The sequence below is a fragment of the Lipophrys pholis genome (genome assembly GCF_963383615.2).
Source record: "Lipophrys pholis genome assembly, chromosome: 20".
NCBI lineage: Eukaryota > Metazoa > Chordata > Actinopteri > Blenniiformes > Blenniidae > Lipophrys > Lipophrys pholis.
The window spans coordinates 10,442,396-10,459,882 of record NC_137648.1 but is presented as its reverse complement, the minus strand read 5'-3'; the positions used below and the strand labels follow the sequence as shown (position 1 = coordinate 10,459,882).

Below are 17,487 nucleotides of genomic sequence, written 5' to 3'. Positions count from 1 at the left end.
CACTGCTCATAAAGACTAAACTGCTGGTTTCCTCTCTCCACGTGGAGAACATGCAATCTCCACACAGAGGAGCCCATTAAGGAATCAAACCAGGGATTTTTTTTATTTTTATTTTTACATCAAGGGCAAGGGCAACCACTGCCTTAGTAAATCAGGAGCATCTAGGACAAAGGTGTCAAAGATCAGGTCCGTGGGTCAGAACCGAACCGCCGACAAACCACCGGGCAAATGGTAAAACCTTCAAAGAAAACAAATGTATTAGTTAACACAACATGTGAGACCTTGTGAGACCCAAGCCCAGATATTGGTGCACATGCAGCAGCTGTAGGAGAAGTTCCTCCTGGACACTTCACTGTATTTTACACCCGAGGGTATCATTAAAATTGGCTTTCTGTTCACATTGTAGTCGTTTTCCGAAGCAATTGTTTGGTTTTGCGAAAATTGTGAGATTTTCAATACATACTCTCTGCGCCACTGCAAAAAATGTCTTTAAAGTTTAAACTTAAAGGTGACTATGGACTAAATGTGGCTCCTGAACTACATGTGATTGACACCTCTGATCCAGGAAGACTGACATCTATCATGGACAACGTCTCTCTTTAAGGTCTGGGTGTTCAGACTGAAGATATTGATTTTTTTTCTTTTTTCACTTCTAAGTCCCTGAGGATAAAATTACATCACACATTGTGTTTGAGGAAAATGATCAGCATCTGAGCTTCTTGTACACCTGCAGCAGGACAAAAAACAACAACCTTTTTCTGTCCATTTCATGGGTTCCTAAGAGTTGCTGTTCTGGAGCGCTGTGTCCTTGGAGCTTTATTTAATTGGTTAAAGATATTTGAAGTATCAAGAGCTTCCGAGAATTTGTGCATTTCACTCGTTATCAGATGGGACTGCAGTCAAACAACAGACTTCATAACATCCTCTGAAGGCTGCAGCTTGTAAAGTTGCAGTGAGTCAGTCTCACAAAAGCTCCCAAACACTGGGATGACTTAACTCTTTGCGTGCTCAGATGCAGCACAAATCACACAGAAATGAATTGAATTACAATGTACTCTCACAGCTTATGCGGCAATACACTTCCAGTCCTGTCACAATCTAATGGGATTCTCTAGAGGCTTTATAGACTGGCTTTTTGCACACACAAAAGAATTTAAATTAGGTCTCATTCTGTGACTTACTCTTTTCTACATGGCTTGTATGATTCATGTGCTTAGCAGCCACACAGTCCCTGAACTGCAATGGTGAGTGAGGCCAGCTCTCCAGCGACCATCCTCCACCCTCCGATGTAGTAATATTGAATAGAAATGATCTCATCATTTCCCAGGAAAAGCTCCCCGGGAATATATTTGGTACGCAGCATTTATTTATTTATTTATTTATTTCAGGGACCCTCGAGATTAGTATCCCCAGGATACTGCAATCAACAACCTGCAAAGTCTTCAAATACTGATCCATATATATTGTCACTCAGCGTCTCGACCACACACACACTCAAAAAAATCAACTATGCAGTTTTTCAGTTTACATATCAGAAATATGTTTGATTACATGAGCATATTGAGTTTCTTGTTGTTAAATGGTTCATTCTAATACACGTTGTTCAGATAACATGAATAAATGGGATTCAATCTACTTAATATATAAAGGTGGAAATGCGTGACATGATTAAATTACATTAACTCAGCAAATTATTTTTTGTGTTTGTGGGAATGACTGAGAATCAATTCTTTCAGTGCCGTGTGTGTCTCCTTCATCCAGATTACCAAACTCGTCTCCTTGAAGTTTGAGTGAAAATACAGCAGTGATTTCAATTTTGAATCAGTCATTCTGTTGAGTTATTAGGGTAAATTTAGGAGAGGCTTTATTTCTTTTTCTACCAATGTGTTTGCCCATTTTCTATATAGAAGAAAATGGGCAGGATTACTTCTACTACTACTACTACTACTACTACTACTAGTAGTAGTAGTACTACTACTTGTCCAGCAGATGTCCTCAAAGTCTTTCCAATGAGCCTTTTTGTAAATCTCTCAGAAAAGAAGGTCTTGTGGTCACTTCCTGAAATTAAATGAAATCTCATAGTGTTGAAAGATGTGTCTTCCAAGCCAAAGTGGATGCTACACCAAAAAGAAATCTGAACATATATCGTGACTCGTGTATCGAATCATTAACAAGGAATGCTTAAAGTTGTTTTTGTTTCCTCCTTTCGGTAGGTTTCAAGATGTTTATATAAGATGCTGGACGTGTTTGATTTTGTTTTGTTTTTACAGCTGTACACAGAGCCATTATTGCAAGTGACAGCATACCAAATAAGTTCATATTGATATCACCAGTGCTCCTGGTAAATAACACATCGTATCGGGGACAGGAGCACTGAATGACACGTAACCATTAAGATAATTTCATAAGTAAAAATTGTGACATATATGTGATTTTTGTCAGCTATACTCATTTTTAGTGAGTGCCCTAAATAGACAGAAAAGGTAGCACACAGCTTTCAACAAAGACTGAAGTCATGTAAACAGTCAGCCATCATAAATGGTTTCTCTTAGCACCATGGCAACCAAATAAATAAAAGTATAAACATTCAAATCCAACTGAGAACTACATTCCTTACACACAGACGCAAGTTATGAAAAACTACTTGAATCTTCAAAAGGTATAAATGACCGATGACAGAGGAAATCTTTAGCATAATGCTTAAACCATGACGTTTAATTATAAATATTCCTCGAATGTCAGTTTTAGTGTGTTATGTTGTAATTTTGACTCTTTTTTTTCTTTGTTTATTGTGTTTACTTTATTTGTAGTGTTCTTTTTTATATTTGAATATTGTAAGATTTAGTCCTTGCATGGTTTGAAGAATATTCTTTGCTAAAGTAACGAAAATGATAATAATTGGCACTGACAACAACATTTTAAAGTGAATTTGATTGACACCATCACTGATGATACTAAATTGAACAGATTCTCTCTCATTTTACAATTAAAGCACAGACCAATTCATTCAGATATGTATGTGTTTACTTTTCCCGAATAATCGTAACTATTTTGTGACTATTTTCTGCAGATTTTCTTCTAAACCCGAACAATGTTTAAATGTCATAATTTCATTCCTGTCATACGGTAAAATCGCTCAATCTGGCAACCCAGCTTCACTGCCGATTCCCGGAAGTGAGCGGCGGTCAGCTGTCACTACGTCACACACCGCGCCTCGGACTAAACCACTGCTCTGTAAAACCTGCAAACACAACGAAAAATATCACCTTTCCCAATTAGTAAAATCATTCGTGCTGTAAATATGATTCACAATGAAGAATTTGTTCACAGCTGTGTGAAGGTTCTTGATTTGTTATATTTGCTGTGTCGTTTGAAAGAACCACCCCCACTCCACCACCGTTGGTACAGTCCCACTGCGTGTATCATGTGACTCGTTGACTCACTTCGTACATCAAAAAGAAACACATCCTGCTGAGTTTTCCACATTTCTTCTTTGTCTCTTTACAGAAACTCTTAACAGAAACCATGCCGCTGTGTGGAGGAGTCGGTGACGCCAAGAAGGCCGACCAAGCCGTCCAGGAGCTGTGCAACACAGTGAGTAGAACAAGAAGACTGTAGTGCCACTTTTCCTCCATGACTTCAGGATAAACAGTGTTTTGATTCTGTTGTTGTTCAGGTGAAGGCAAACGCAGAGGAAAAAGCAGGGAAAAGCTTCCCTGTGTTTGACGCCCACAGCTACTCAACTCAGGTTGTTGCTGGGACCAACTACTTCATCAAGGTATTGTCAATTTTTATAGAAGTATTTTTATTTTTTTTCTAAGTCGTTATTAATTCCAGGCATATAGCACAGCAGCAAGAGTAGGAAACCCAGCACTTCTTTTGTTGATCTTGTGTGAAAACTCTGCCTGTAAATGAACTTTAAACTCAAAGTGAGATTTCAAGCTGCTCTTATCACCTCTAAACAGATTTATTTAGATTTTCTCAATTTCTTGCAGTGCTAAAAACAGAACTACCACTGGACTCTGCACTCTGGACAGATGGCAGTTTTGATTTCCATTACTAGATCTCCAGTTAGTTGTCATAGGTACACTGCTTTAGGGGATGGTGCACTAAATCAAAGTAACTATAGAGCAACATGGTAATTGAAGAAATGCAGCTGGTTTTGATTTTTCTGCAAGGCAACAGTCTTTCTCTAACCTCGCCAGGATTCTGTAAAAGTAAATCTAAAGGTTTGTTTTCCTTTCCTTGTTCTGTCTTGCAGGTCCATGTGGGAGATGACAAACATGTCCACCTTCGAGTTTTCAAAGCGCTCCCCCACGCAGGAGCTGGTGTTGAGCTGCACAGCCTGCAGGAAAACAAGGCCGTCCACGACCCCATTGAGCACTTCTAAATCTCTACTGTGCTCGCTGGCTGCAACCTCATTATAATCAGTGGATAATGTGGCTGGTTATATCGAGCAACATAAACAGTTAACATACTGTATAACTGCGTCCAAATAATGATAAAAGTGTCTTTAAATTGAACTATTTTGTACAAGAGGTATGAATAAACAGCACATTTGTTATTTTGTTGTTTCTTTTCTTTCTGTTGTGATTCTGAAAATACTTCTAGTGTTATTCGTCTGGCGCGAGTGTGAATGAACAAGAGGAGAAAGCAATAATGAATCAGCCCGCGCTGTCTTCTCACTCTGGAAGACCTTCATGTGTTTCATGGCTCTTGACCGATTTTAAGATCAATAAGTCCCACATGAAGCTGTTCAAGCCTACCGCTGCATCTCATATTCATGACTTTAGAATGGAATAGAAATACTTTATTAATGCCAGAGAAAAATTCAGGAGATCAAAAAGTTTTCCATTTTTTTCTTTCAGATGCACGACAGTGTGGGTAATCTTTTAGGAGACAAGTAATCCTTTTAAAACACAATCTGATATTATTGCTTGTTGAAATTCTTTAAAAAAAAAAAAACATTTTAGGGACATATGACTGAACAGCTTTGGTTGATCTGCATTACATTTCAGTTTATTTGCGTCCATGTAGGGTAACTTGTGCTGCAGGGAAGTAAAAAATATAAATTACATGCATTCATACATTCATTCATGGGAATACAACATTTAAAAATCCAAGAGGGAGGGATATTACAGTGGGCTGTAGCAACATCAGTAGCAACGATTTGATAGAATGGTCAGATAAACTAAAATGGGTCGGCTCCCGCAGCGTATCAGCGATAATCTTCCAGATTGTTAGGATGCTCTCAGTGTGTATTTTGAATTCCAGTAGGACCAGTTCCAAAAGTTTTCTGAAGAAAGGGTGGGGCACTCGGTTTTCTTGTGAAAGTCAGGCCGGGTCAGTGAAATCAGAGTTACCTCAGAGTTTTCCTGACCAATAATCAAGAACTATAACAAGAGGACTCGGGATTGGAGGTTGGCAGGTTTGAATCCCAGAGCTGGCAGGTTACTACTGTGTGTCCCTCAGCAAGACGCTTGACCTGCACCGACTCCCTGTGCGCTCACACTGGCTCACTGCTCCTCATCTAAACTGTTAAGATTAACTAGAATTATAATCCCTTGAACTTTTTTCCACATTTTGTCACATAGCATCCACAAATTTAAATGTATATTTTATCATGTTTTAATAGGATAGGACGACAGAAAGTAGAGTACAGTTATGAACTGAAAATGTAAAAGCAAAAGTTTTCAAACATTTTTTCACAAATAAAAATCTGAAAAGTGTGGCGTGCATTTGTATTCAGCCCCCTAGAGTCATTATTTTACTGAATCACTTTTCGCAGAAATTACAGCTAAAAGACTTCTGAGATTTTTTTCTTCCACCTTTGCGGTGACTGAAGTCTTTGCTCGTGTGACCTAATGTGGAAACTTTCAAGGGGTGTGCATGTTTCCCATGGTGGCACTGAGAGATGTGGCACACCACACCTTCAACACACATACAGGAGACATCTACATTCCTGTTTGAACATGTACAGAATACATGACACGTGCATGTGTGTGTAACACACTCCCACTTTTCACTGCAGATGAACCAGAACCATGGTCTGTGGCAATAGCAAACATACGGTCTGGAATATGACTGGAACTTTCAGTGCTTTCCCTCTGATTTAACAGCCACAACATTCAGACGTTAACAAACACATTGAGACACCATGCAGGGCGCTCAGTCCACCTATTGGGAGCAGCTTGGGGTTCAGTGTCTTGCTCAAGGGCGCTTCAACATGTTTGCAGCCGGGGGATCAAACCTACGACCTTTCAATTGGGAAACAAGTAGTTCTACAGAACGAGAGCCCACGATACGTGTGTCGAAGGAAATCTTCTAAAACTCATCGAAGCCAGATCAAATCCTGCAAGACATGTGATTTATCATGTCGTAAAAATAAATGAATGACAATTGTGCCAGACAACTGTGTGGTTTTTTTTTGTGTGTGTGGGTTGTTTCTTTCCCCCCACTCCCCTACACAGTCACACCCTTGTTGGTTTGGACTTGTGACTAATGTTCCTCTTTCTTCATCACATGCTATGTGACTTTTGTGCAGATTTGTCTGCTTCGTCAGATTAAATAATCTTCCCATGTGAAAACATTGCTGGTACTTAAATTATAGAGCCATTCATTTCAACAGTTTGCAACTGAAAACGATATAATACATAACATCAAGTGGTGGACAATTCTTTCCTGTGACTTCTGTTGAGATTGATTTGATAGAAAAGCCTGAACACAGTATTGTGAATCTGAGTCATTGAGCTAAATTTTGAAGAGGTTTTTTTTTTTTTCTTTTTATACCAATGTGTATGCTCCTTTTTTATACAGTTGAAAAACAATCATGATTACTACTACTACTACTACTACAACTACTACTACTATACTACTACTCGAGAAGAAATTCAGGTGGTGACTGGCACCCATAGTTTTCCACTATTGTAAAATAATAATTCAGCAATTCCGAGTGACAACTTAGTCTGCATCACAGCAGGTTTGTCTATCAATCAACATATTAACAAAGACAATTCTATGCAAAAGAATAAAACAATATAAAACATCTGTTCAGAATGAAAAATAATTGAAGTGTGGCTTCACAGCAAAACAATATCATTCCAAATTTAAAGAACCTTCCTCAAATTTAAGTTGATTTATTGTCTTAGAGTGTGTCACGTCAACTTTTTCATCGCTTCACGAGTGTCCGTGGCTTTGACAGCAGGTTTTAATTTTGTGACAGAGCCATTGTGTTTCTCCTAAAGAGTCTCTACTGAACAACGATATGAAAATGGTGGATTTTACTTAATGATGTGATTTCATTGATGAAGTGAAGCCTCATCTGATATTCTGTTGGCGAATTTCTTTTTCCTGGTGAATGTGCACAAAGTAATACAGTGTTTTGATATAAATGATCCATACTGTATGTTAAACAGTGAAGATGCAGGCAGTTAATTGAGTTACACAAAAGATCTCCAAAATGAGGGCCGCGGCCCTCTTGTGGTCAACGGCGGTATTACCAGGAGAATTTCATTGCACATTTGATGTGTAGGAGGTTGCTTCTGCTTCATATATTTGTGTGTGTGTGTTTTATAAATTACCTATCATAGAGCACAAATCATAACATTCTGTTATTGTTTAGTCCACTGTGAACATCAACATACACCAGACCATGTGTCCTGTATCAGAACTACATGTATGATGTTTGCGGGAAAGAAAACCAGGTGAGATTCAGTTTAGTATTCTGCCAGTTATGATTGATTAAACAATTCAAAACTTTAAACTAACACAATTTAGAATTTTACTTCAGAGAACATATCTTCCACCCAGTCCTTAATTGCTTCCATATTGGAGCCTGGTGCTCTATACATGCAGCGAATTAGCACATTTTTCTTTACAGATTTCTGTCGTTATGCACTCTAATATGTTATCAATAGCAGTTGTCATATTCTCTACTATCTTATAATTCAAGTCATTTTCTATATATATAGCTACTCCTCCTCCACCCTTGTTCTTTCTATTTATATAATTAAATTCATAACCATCTAATGCAAAGTCAATTCCTTTATCATCACTAATCCAAGTTTCAGCTATTGCTATTATTCTGAATGGTTTTATGAATTTGCCTAAATACCTTTTGATATTGCAGTAGTTTGCATAGAGGCTTCTACTATTAATATGAATTATTTACAATCTACCGTCTGTGTTTAATTTCTGGTTATATCGTCCATCTGTGTCGTAACAGCAGTTGTCCTTGATATTGTAGAAAATAATTATTGTCCGGGTCTACGTCATTTTCCAAGTGCAGTAGGTTGTCGTCTGTATAATTAAATGTTCTCAGTTGTACTTCATCGTTATCTGTGATCATTTGTTATCTTCAGCTGTAAACATTTAAAAACTTTTTGTGCACGTAGTCTGACAGTGCTTCTGTTTATGTGTCCTCAGTGTAGCCCTGCTTGAACCACACCATCAACACGCCCCGCGTTTCTCTGGAACTGCTTGTTAAAAAGATAAAAGTCAATTAAAGCAGCTTCAGAACACCTCAGGTGTTCAACAAGTTTGTTTAACAAGTGAGAAACAGATCAACTCAAAGCTGCTTCACTTTGTTTGGTTCTGGAACACACAGTGGACCTGTCCCAGACCACCCGAGGGGTCTGGATGCTTCGTGGTCTAAGACCATTCAACACTTTGCAGAACAGCAGGAAGATGTTAAAATCCGTCCTTTGACTCACAGGAAACCAGTGTGGTGTTTGGAGGACCGGTGTGATCTGGTCCAGTTTCTTGGTGTTTGTAGGAACTCTGGCAGCAACATTCTGGATCAGCTGAAGTAAAACTCTATTCAAATAATGTTGGAATTGAAAAAGGGTTTAGGAGTAATAATAGATGACAAACTTTGTTGGAAGCCTCACGTAGAACACGTAAAATGAAAATTGTCCAAATCTATTTCTGTTCTTTACAAAACTAGAGACTTACTGAATAATAAACGTCTTCATTTATGGTACTGTTCACTTGTGCTGCCTTACATGACATATTGTGTGGACATATGGGGAAATACACATAAAACTAACTTGGATCCAATAATCAAATTGCAGAAAAGAGCGATCAGGATCATAAATACAGCAGGACACCAGGATTCCACCAATCAACTTTTCATACGATCATCCACATTAAAATTTCTGGATATTATATATTTAAAAACATTAAGAATTGTGTTCCGTGTGATGAGTAATATTCCAGACAGTATTCAAAAATAATTTTTTCAAAGAAAGGCAATTTATAGTTTAAGGGGGATGTTAATGTTTGAAACCTGTGAAGTAAGAACAAATGTTAAATATATATGACTAAATATATCGAGATATATTCAGTCATACTTTTTAACTCTTCACCACAAATAAACAAATAATAAAAAAGGCAAAATATCACACAAACATTACTGTGCGGTGGTTCATATTCATTATGAACTCATGGAACAGCCTTCTGTAAAGATTATCATGCTGCTGTCAGCTAAATAGAAAAATCCTCCATTGGAGAATACTTGTTTGTATATTTGATGTTTGAGAAAAATGGGAGAACTAATAAACCTGAAAAACTGATCCTTTTATCAGACGGAGTTTCATGTCACCTTTGGAGGCGTGTAGTGGATTCGGCACCTTTCATTGAAAACCTGAGAAAACCAAACATTTTACCTGTCAGCTTTTCTCGGTGTGACTAAATGACATTACTAGTGAACCGGCACCACGCACCTTCAGACTTCTATCGCTGACGACTTCTTCAACATTCAGCTCCGACTGCATCAGCTTCAACTGGAGTCAAAGACAAACAGGTTGTTTATGGCTTTATGGCTTTGTCTCGGCTCAGGTGGGCCTCCATCATCTGCACAAGAGAAAAGTCACAGTGGTGGTTTTGAAGATTCAGAAGTGGAATACATTCAGTTCTTACAGATTCATAAAGCTGTTTTCAGGTTTTTGACTCCTAAAATGTGTGAACGTCATATAACCTGCGGCTCTTCCCAGATGTTGCAATTGTCCTGTTGGTGGAGTATTTCATTGCACATTTGATGTGTAGGAGGTTGCATCCTCTGCATGTTTGAGCAGCAGCTGCATTGAGGTCCTCACTCCTTTTTTTTTGTGTGTGCATTTACAACATTTCTGACTCACAAAGTGTCCTTCCACTGCCCTTCTCTCCCCGTGTTTCCACAATTTGATTCGTCATTTTATTGCAAAATGTCTCGCTATAATCCCACTGCGGTGACACATATTTGTGCAACAGTCTCACACAGACATGACGAGGGATTTCAATCCCTCAAACCTGAAATTTACCGCAAGAGTGAAGATGTTTTGATTATATTGCATGTTTTTGATCAATTACACGTTCAAAGTGGTTTCATGTCATTTATCCAATGCACCATGTGGACCACGGCGACTACAAACCGAAGTACAGAGACAAAACTGTAAAACCGGACTGAATGGTTCCAAAGTAACTCAACAATGGGCAACGTGGGCCAAACATTTGGATAATACCCCTTTAAAGCCAAGGAACACCTATCTTGGTTTTCTGCTGATGATGGAGGCAGATATGTGAAACAACAAATCCGGCTATGTCCAAAGCCAAATTTAAAACGAAATACCTAAATCGAGTAATTGATGCATGAAATAGTTGCAACAAAACATTGACCAGTAGCATTAAAATACACAAAGATTAAGAGTAGTATTTCAGCCTATCCGGGACACCGCTTGCTGTGGGCATTGGTACAGTATTTTATCGTCTCCTGGTAATTCTGGATAATCATTGATCACTGCACAGTAATAAAAAGCTACTTCTCAAGAAATGTCTATTGTCTTTTTATTCCACCCCTTTATACAGAACTCACTATGAATTCACTCCAGTGAATAGATGATTTCATCACTAAAGTCTTGTTAACGCTTCTTTCTTTAACTTCAACACCTTAAAGTCAGTGTATAGAATAGATGAACCATTCGACGCCAATAACACAAGAAAATCATGTTTGGTTTCTGTTTCAAAATAGAAATGGTCAGATGCAGTAGTTTTCTGTGCACAGTGTACTTGTTCATGTACAGTATTTCACATTTTTAAGACAAACACATCAAACAGATGTCCGAAGTGGAAATGGGGGAAAAAAATAACATGTTTAAATAATTGGCAGAAATAATTTTTCCCACGTCCCAGTATTTTCTTTAGATTGCCTTAGTTGTTCAGAAGAAAACATAAAGAGTCCAAATATGATCTTTTATCTTTTCTTTCATTGAGATATGAAGCAGCATGCCGAGTTTTCCACCTTCTGACAGCTTTGTCATGCAGATCAAATTATTAATTTCACTTATTTTTCAGTTTTTTTTTTAACCTTTATTACTTCAGATTTTGTTTCAGTGTCACTTATTTAAAAAATATTTTGAGTTTCCTTATTCATAAGATGTTTTGTCTGCAATAAACGTGAAGCATTTCAACTTGCCTTGAGAACCTTTGGACAAGAACGGACCGATTGCATAATAATTTGGGGAGTAACTGTAAATGTGATGAGAAAACGTACTGGCTGAGGTGACGTGTGACGCCGCCCCTCATGTGACTCTTGTCCAGGTGCGTCCAGCTGTGCAGCATAAATACGTCAGACAACCACATGAAATGAAGCATTTTGCACCCGTCCAAGCAGACCCGCCTATCTTCAGAGGACTCTTCCAGAATGGCTAATCTACTAGGAGGATACACGGAGACGAAGGATGCCAATGAAGAGATTCAGAAGATCTCCGATGGGGTGAGCTTCAGCCAACCTTGATTTCTAATTTCCTCACACATGCGTCTCTTTGTTGTATTTGACAATCTGGATTTATGTTTTATATGATTCACAGATCAAGCCGGAGGTCGAGAAAAGGACCGGTAAAAACTATGAGGAATTCACCGCCATTAAATTCAGGAGTCAGTTTGTAAACGGGACGAACTATCTCATCAAGGTAATTTTAAAAAATGTTTTATTTGGTGTTCTTATTTATCAATCAGGCAAAATCGAACTTCAGATGTGCTCATGGACAGAATAGCAGCATCAAGGAGACGATTTGTTCAACAATGAAAGATTGTGATGAATATTAATTCAGATGCACAACTTGCAGGTTCACGTGGGACAATACCTTCATCTGAAGGTATACTCGGACCTACAAGGAAAGTTGACCCTGGTATCTGTGGAAGAAAATCATCACAAAGATGATCCTCTTGAACCGTGACCACACGGCCAGGTTTCCCAGGTCAGAGCCTTCTTCAGGCCTTTCCATGTGAAGAAGGGGAGGATGTGTTTTCTGGATTTTAGCAACACGAAGACCATTCTTATTACTCTGGTTCAACATATTACCGGTTGGTGAATAACAATAAAAAGCTTTGTTTCTCCAACTCTTAAATGTTTCTGTGCAGAATTTATTGACATATTGATTATATTTAAACGTCCAGCAAGAAAAGAGGGAAAAATACAAAGGTGTTGCTGTTTATTCTGTAGGATTTGATGTTTATTCTGAAGGGAATCATAGAGGCCTCATGTCAGAAATACTGCATCCCTGGTTCCGTTTTAATTGTGGGTGTTACTCTGTGGAGATTGTTTATTCTCCTTGAGCCTGCTTTCCTTTCCCCTGGATATTCAGTCACTTCACAGTATTAAAACATGCTCGATTTGGTGACTCTAAAATAGACTGTGTGTTTTGCCCTGAGATGATCTATTCAGGCTGTGTCAGCTGGGATTGGCCGTAGCCCCCTGCAGCGGATAATCGTACCAACAAATCAACAGAAATACAATCTAAAGTGTGGAGTTGTTGATATACGAGTCATTATTTCTCTTCTAGAGTCCATCATCCAAAGTACAATAGGGTCCCAATGTTATTTCTGCAGTAATTTTACCTGTATGAGCACTTTTTATAAAACTCATTTCAAGTCGATAGTAAGTTCTTTAGCATTTAGGATGATATCAAGGCACTAGAGAAAACCTATGTTTGGTGTCATGACAGCTTTAGACGACAACTCTGTAGATATTCTATTGATGTGATGATAATCCAATGAAAGGAACTACAAACCTCAATATTCAACACTTTTCAGTCCTTCAAGGAAATAAACAGGTTCTTGTGACTCCGAAACTTTGCCACAGATTAAAACAAACAAAAAAAAGCACACATCTTAAAGTATTTCACCGTCTTTAAAAAAAACCTCTTTTTGTACAGTAATTTTCATTGAAGAAGCACGGAGATGACAGTTTTACAGCGGTGGTAATGCCATACAATAACCATCGTGGAATACAGGCGTGTTGGGGAGGAGGTCCGACTAGTCTGTACCATGAACCGAATGCCGCCAGGACTCCGCAGCAGGTTCACAACTTGACGCCAGTCTGGATTTGAACCTCAGCGAGTGAAGCGACTCCTTTTATCAGACGGAGTTTCACTTCACCTTTGGAGGCGTGTAGTGGATTCGGCACCTTTCATTGAAAACCTGAGAAAACCAAACATTTTACCTGTCAGCTTTTCTCGGTGTGACTAAATGACATTACTAGTGAACCGGCACCACGCACCTTCAGACTTCTATCGCTGACGACTTCTTCAACATTCAGCTCCGACTGCATCAGCTTCAACTGGAGTCAAAGACAAACAGGTTGTTTATGGCTTTATGGCTTTGTCTCGGCTCAGGTGGGCCTCCATCATCTGCACAAGAGAAAAGTCACAGTGGTGGTTTTGAAGATTCAGAAGTGGAATACATTCAGTTCTTACAGATTCATAAAGCTGTTTTCAGGTTTTTGACTCCTAAAATGTGTGAACGTCATATAACCTGCGGCTCTTCCCAGATGTTGCAATTGTCCTGTTGGTGGAGTATTTCATTGCACATTTGATGTGTAGGAGGTTGCATCCTCTGCATGTTTGAGCAGCAGCTGCATTGAGGTCCTCACTCCTTTTTTTTTGTGTGTGCATTTACAACATTTCTGACTCACAAAGTGTCCTTCCACTGCCCTTCTCTCCCCGTGTTTCCACAATTTGATTCGTCATTTTATTGCAAAATGTCTCGCTATAATCCCACTGCGGTGACACATATTTGTGCAACAGTCTCACACAGACATGACGAGGGATTTCAATCCCTCAAACCTGAAATTTACCGCAAGAGTGAAGATGTTTTGATTATATTGCATGTTTTTGATCAATTACACGTTCAAAGTGGTTTCATGTCATTTATCCAATGCACCATGTGGACCACGGCGACTACAAACCGAAGTACAGAGACAAAACTGTAAAACCGGACTGAATGGTTCCAAAGTAACTCAACAATGGGCAACGTGGGCCAAACATTTGGATAATACCCCTTTAAAGCCAAGGAACACCTATCTTGGTTTTCTGCTGATGATGGAGGCAGATATGTGAAACAACAAATCCGGCTATGTCCAAAGCCAAATTTAAAACGAAATACCTAAATCGAGTAATTGATGCATGAAATAGTTGCAACAAAACATTGACCAGTAGCATTAAAATACACAAAGATTAAGAGTAGTATTTCAGCCTATCCGGGACACCGCTTGCTGTGGGCATTGGTACAGTATTTTATCGTCTCCTGGTAATTCTGGATAATCATTGATCACTGCACAGTAATAAAAAGCTACTTCTCAAGAAATGTCTATTGTCTTTTTATTCCACCCCTTTATACAGAACTCACTATGAATTCACTCCAGTGAATAGATGATTTCATCACTAAAGTCTTGTTAACGCTTCTTTCTTTAACTTCAACACCTTAAAGTCAGTGTATAGAATAGATGAACCATTCGACGCCAATAACACAAGAAAATCATGTTTGGTTTCTGTTTCAAAATAGAAATGGTCAGATGCAGTAGTTTTCTGTGCACAGTGTACTTGTTCATGTACAGTATTTCACATTTTTAAGACAAACACATCAAACAGATGTCCGAAGTGGAAATGGGGGAAAAAAATAACATGTTTAAATAATTGGCAGAAATAATTTTTCCCACGTCCCAGTATTTTCTTTAGATTGCCTTAGTTGTTCAGAAGAAAACATAAAGAGTCCAAATATGATCTTTTATCTTTTCTTTCATTGAGATATGAAGCAGCATGCCGAGTTTTCCACCTTCTGACAGCTTTGTCATGCAGATCAAATTATTAATTTCACTTATTTTTCAGTTTTTTTTTTAACCTTTATTACTTCAGATTTTGTTTCAGTGTCACTTATTTAAAAAATATTTTGAGTTTCCTTATTCATAAGATGTTTTGTCTGCAATAAACGTGAAGCATTTCAACTTGCCTTGAGAACCTTTGGACAAGAACGGACCGATTGCATAATAATTTGGGGAGTAACTGTAAATGTGATGAGAAAACGTACTGGCTGAGGTGACGTGTGACGCCGCCCCTCATGTGACTCTTGTCCAGGTGCGTCCAGCTGTGCAGCATAAATACGTCAGACAACCACATGAAATGAAGCATTTTGCACCCGTCCAAGCAGACCCGCCTATCTTCAGAGGACTCTTCCAGAATGGCTAATCTACTAGGAGGATACACGGAGACGAAGGATGCCAATGAAGAGATTCAGAAGATCTCCGATGGGGTGAGCTTCAGCCAACCTTGATTTCTAATTTCCTCACACATGCGTCTCTTTGTTGTATTTGACAATCTGGATTTATGTTTTATATGATTCACAGATCAAGCCGGAGGTCGAGAAAAGGACCGGTAAAAACTATGAGGAATTCACCGCCATTAAATTCAGGAGTCAGTTTGTAAACGGGACGAACTATCTCATCAAGGTAATTTTAAAAAATGTTTTATTTGGTGTTCTTATTTATCAATCAGGCAAAATCGAACTTCAGATGTGCTCATGGACAGAATAGCAGCATCAAGGAGACGATTTGTTCAACAATGAAAGATTGTGATGAATATTAATTCAGATGCACAACTTGCAGGTTCACGTGGGACAATACCTTCATCTGAAGGTATACTCGGACCTACAAGGAAAGTTGACCCTGGTATCTGTGGAAGAAAATCATCACAAAGATGATCCTCTTGAACCGTGACCACACGGCCAGGTTTCCCAGGTCAGAGCCTTCTTCAGGCCTTTCCATGTGAAGAAGGGGAGGATGTGTTTTCTGGATTTTAGCAACACGAAGACCATTCTTATTACTCTGGTTCAACATATTACCGGTTGGTGAATAACAATAAAAAGCTTTGTTTCTCCAACTCTTAAATGTTTCTGTGCCGAATTTATTGACATATTGATTATATTTAAACGTCCAGCAAGAAAAGAGGGAAAAATACAAAGGTGTTGCTGTTTATTCTGTAGGATTTGATGTTTATTCTGAAGGGAATCATAGAGGCCTCATGTCAGAAATACTGCATCCCTGGTTCCGTTTTAATTGTGGGTGTTACTATGTGGAGATTGTTTATTCTCCTTGAGCCTGCTTTCCTTTCCCCTGGATATTCAGTCACTTCACAGTATTAAAACATGCTCGATTTGGTGACTCTAAAATAGACTGTGTGTTTTGCCCTGAGATGATCTATTCAGGCTGTGTCAGCTGGGATTGGCCGTAGCCCCCTGCAGCGGATAATCGTACCAACAAATCAACAGAAATACAATCTAAAGTGTGGAGTTGTTGATATACGAGTCATTATTTCTCTTCTAGAGTCCATCATCCAAAGTACAATAGGGTCCCAATGTTATTTCTGCAGTAATTTTACCTGTATGAGCACTTTTTATAAAACTCATTTCAAGTCGATAGTAAGTTCTTTAGCATTTAGGATGATATCAAGGCACTAGAGAAAACCTATGTTTGGTGTCATGACAGCTTTAGACGACAACTCTGTAGATATTCTATTGATGTGATGATAATCCAATGAAAGGAACTACAAACCTCAATATTCAACACTTTTCAGTCCTTCAAGGAAATAAACAGGTTCTTGTGACTCCGAAACTTTGCCACAGATTAAAACAAACAAAAAAAAGCACACATCTTAAAGTATTTCACCGTCTTTAAAAAAAACCTCTTTTTGTACAGTAATTTTCATTGAAGAAGCACGGAGATGACAGTTTTACAGCGGTGGTAATGCCATACAATAACCATCGTGGAATACAGGCGTGTTGGGGAGGAGGTCCGACTAGTCTGTACCATGAACCGAATGCCGCCAGGACTCCGCAGCAGGTTCACAACTTGACGCCAGTCTGGATTTGAACCTCAGCGAGTGAAGCGACTCCTTTTATCAGACGGAGTTTCACTTCACCTTTGGAGGCGTGTAGTGGATTCGGCACCTTTCATTGAAAACCTGAGAAAACCAAACATTTTACCTGTCAGCTTTTCTCGGTGTGACTAAATGACATTACTAGTGAACCGGCACCACGCACCTTCAGACTTCTATCGCTGACGACTTCTTCAACATTCAGCTCCGACTGCATCAGCTTCAACTGGAGTCAAAGACAAACAGGTTGTTTATGGCTTTATGGCTTTGTCTCGGCTCAGGTGGGCCTCCATCATCTGCACAAGAG

At 38.8% G+C, this 17,487-nt stretch overlaps 3 protein-coding genes across 3 annotated transcripts; all 3 read left to right on the top strand.

Annotated features, from left to right (window-relative positions):
- Positions 1-3,417: 3,417 nt before the first annotated feature.
- LOC308125379 (cystatin-B-like) lies at positions 3,418-4,564 on the top strand. The gene is made up of 3 exons (XM_080489065.1): positions 3,418-3,594; positions 3,677-3,778; positions 4,262-4,564. Exons 1-3 carry the CDS (start codon positions 3,526-3,528, stop codon positions 4,388-4,390), a joined length of 300 nt encoding a protein of 99 aa, XP_080345191.1. The 5' UTR covers positions 3,418-3,525; the 3' UTR covers positions 4,391-4,564.
- A 7,075-nt stretch (positions 4,565-11,639) lies between these two features.
- LOC308125728 (leukocyte cysteine proteinase inhibitor 1-like) lies at positions 11,640-12,383 on the top strand. The gene is made up of 3 exons (XM_080489686.1): positions 11,640-11,749; positions 11,844-11,945; positions 12,102-12,383. Exons 1-3 carry the CDS (start codon positions 11,678-11,680, stop codon positions 12,210-12,212), a joined length of 285 nt encoding a protein of 94 aa, XP_080345812.1. The 5' UTR covers positions 11,640-11,677; the 3' UTR covers positions 12,213-12,383.
- A 3,068-nt stretch (positions 12,384-15,451) lies between these two features.
- On the top strand, positions 15,452-16,195 carry LOC308125302 (leukocyte cysteine proteinase inhibitor 1-like). Its single transcript, XM_080488952.1, has 3 exons — positions 15,452-15,561; positions 15,656-15,757; positions 15,914-16,195. The coding sequence occupies exons 1-3, from the start codon at positions 15,490-15,492 to the stop codon at positions 16,022-16,024; spliced, it is 285 nt and encodes a 94-aa protein (XP_080345078.1). The 5' UTR covers positions 15,452-15,489; the 3' UTR covers positions 16,025-16,195.
- The last annotated feature ends 1,292 nt before the right edge of the window (positions 16,196-17,487 follow it).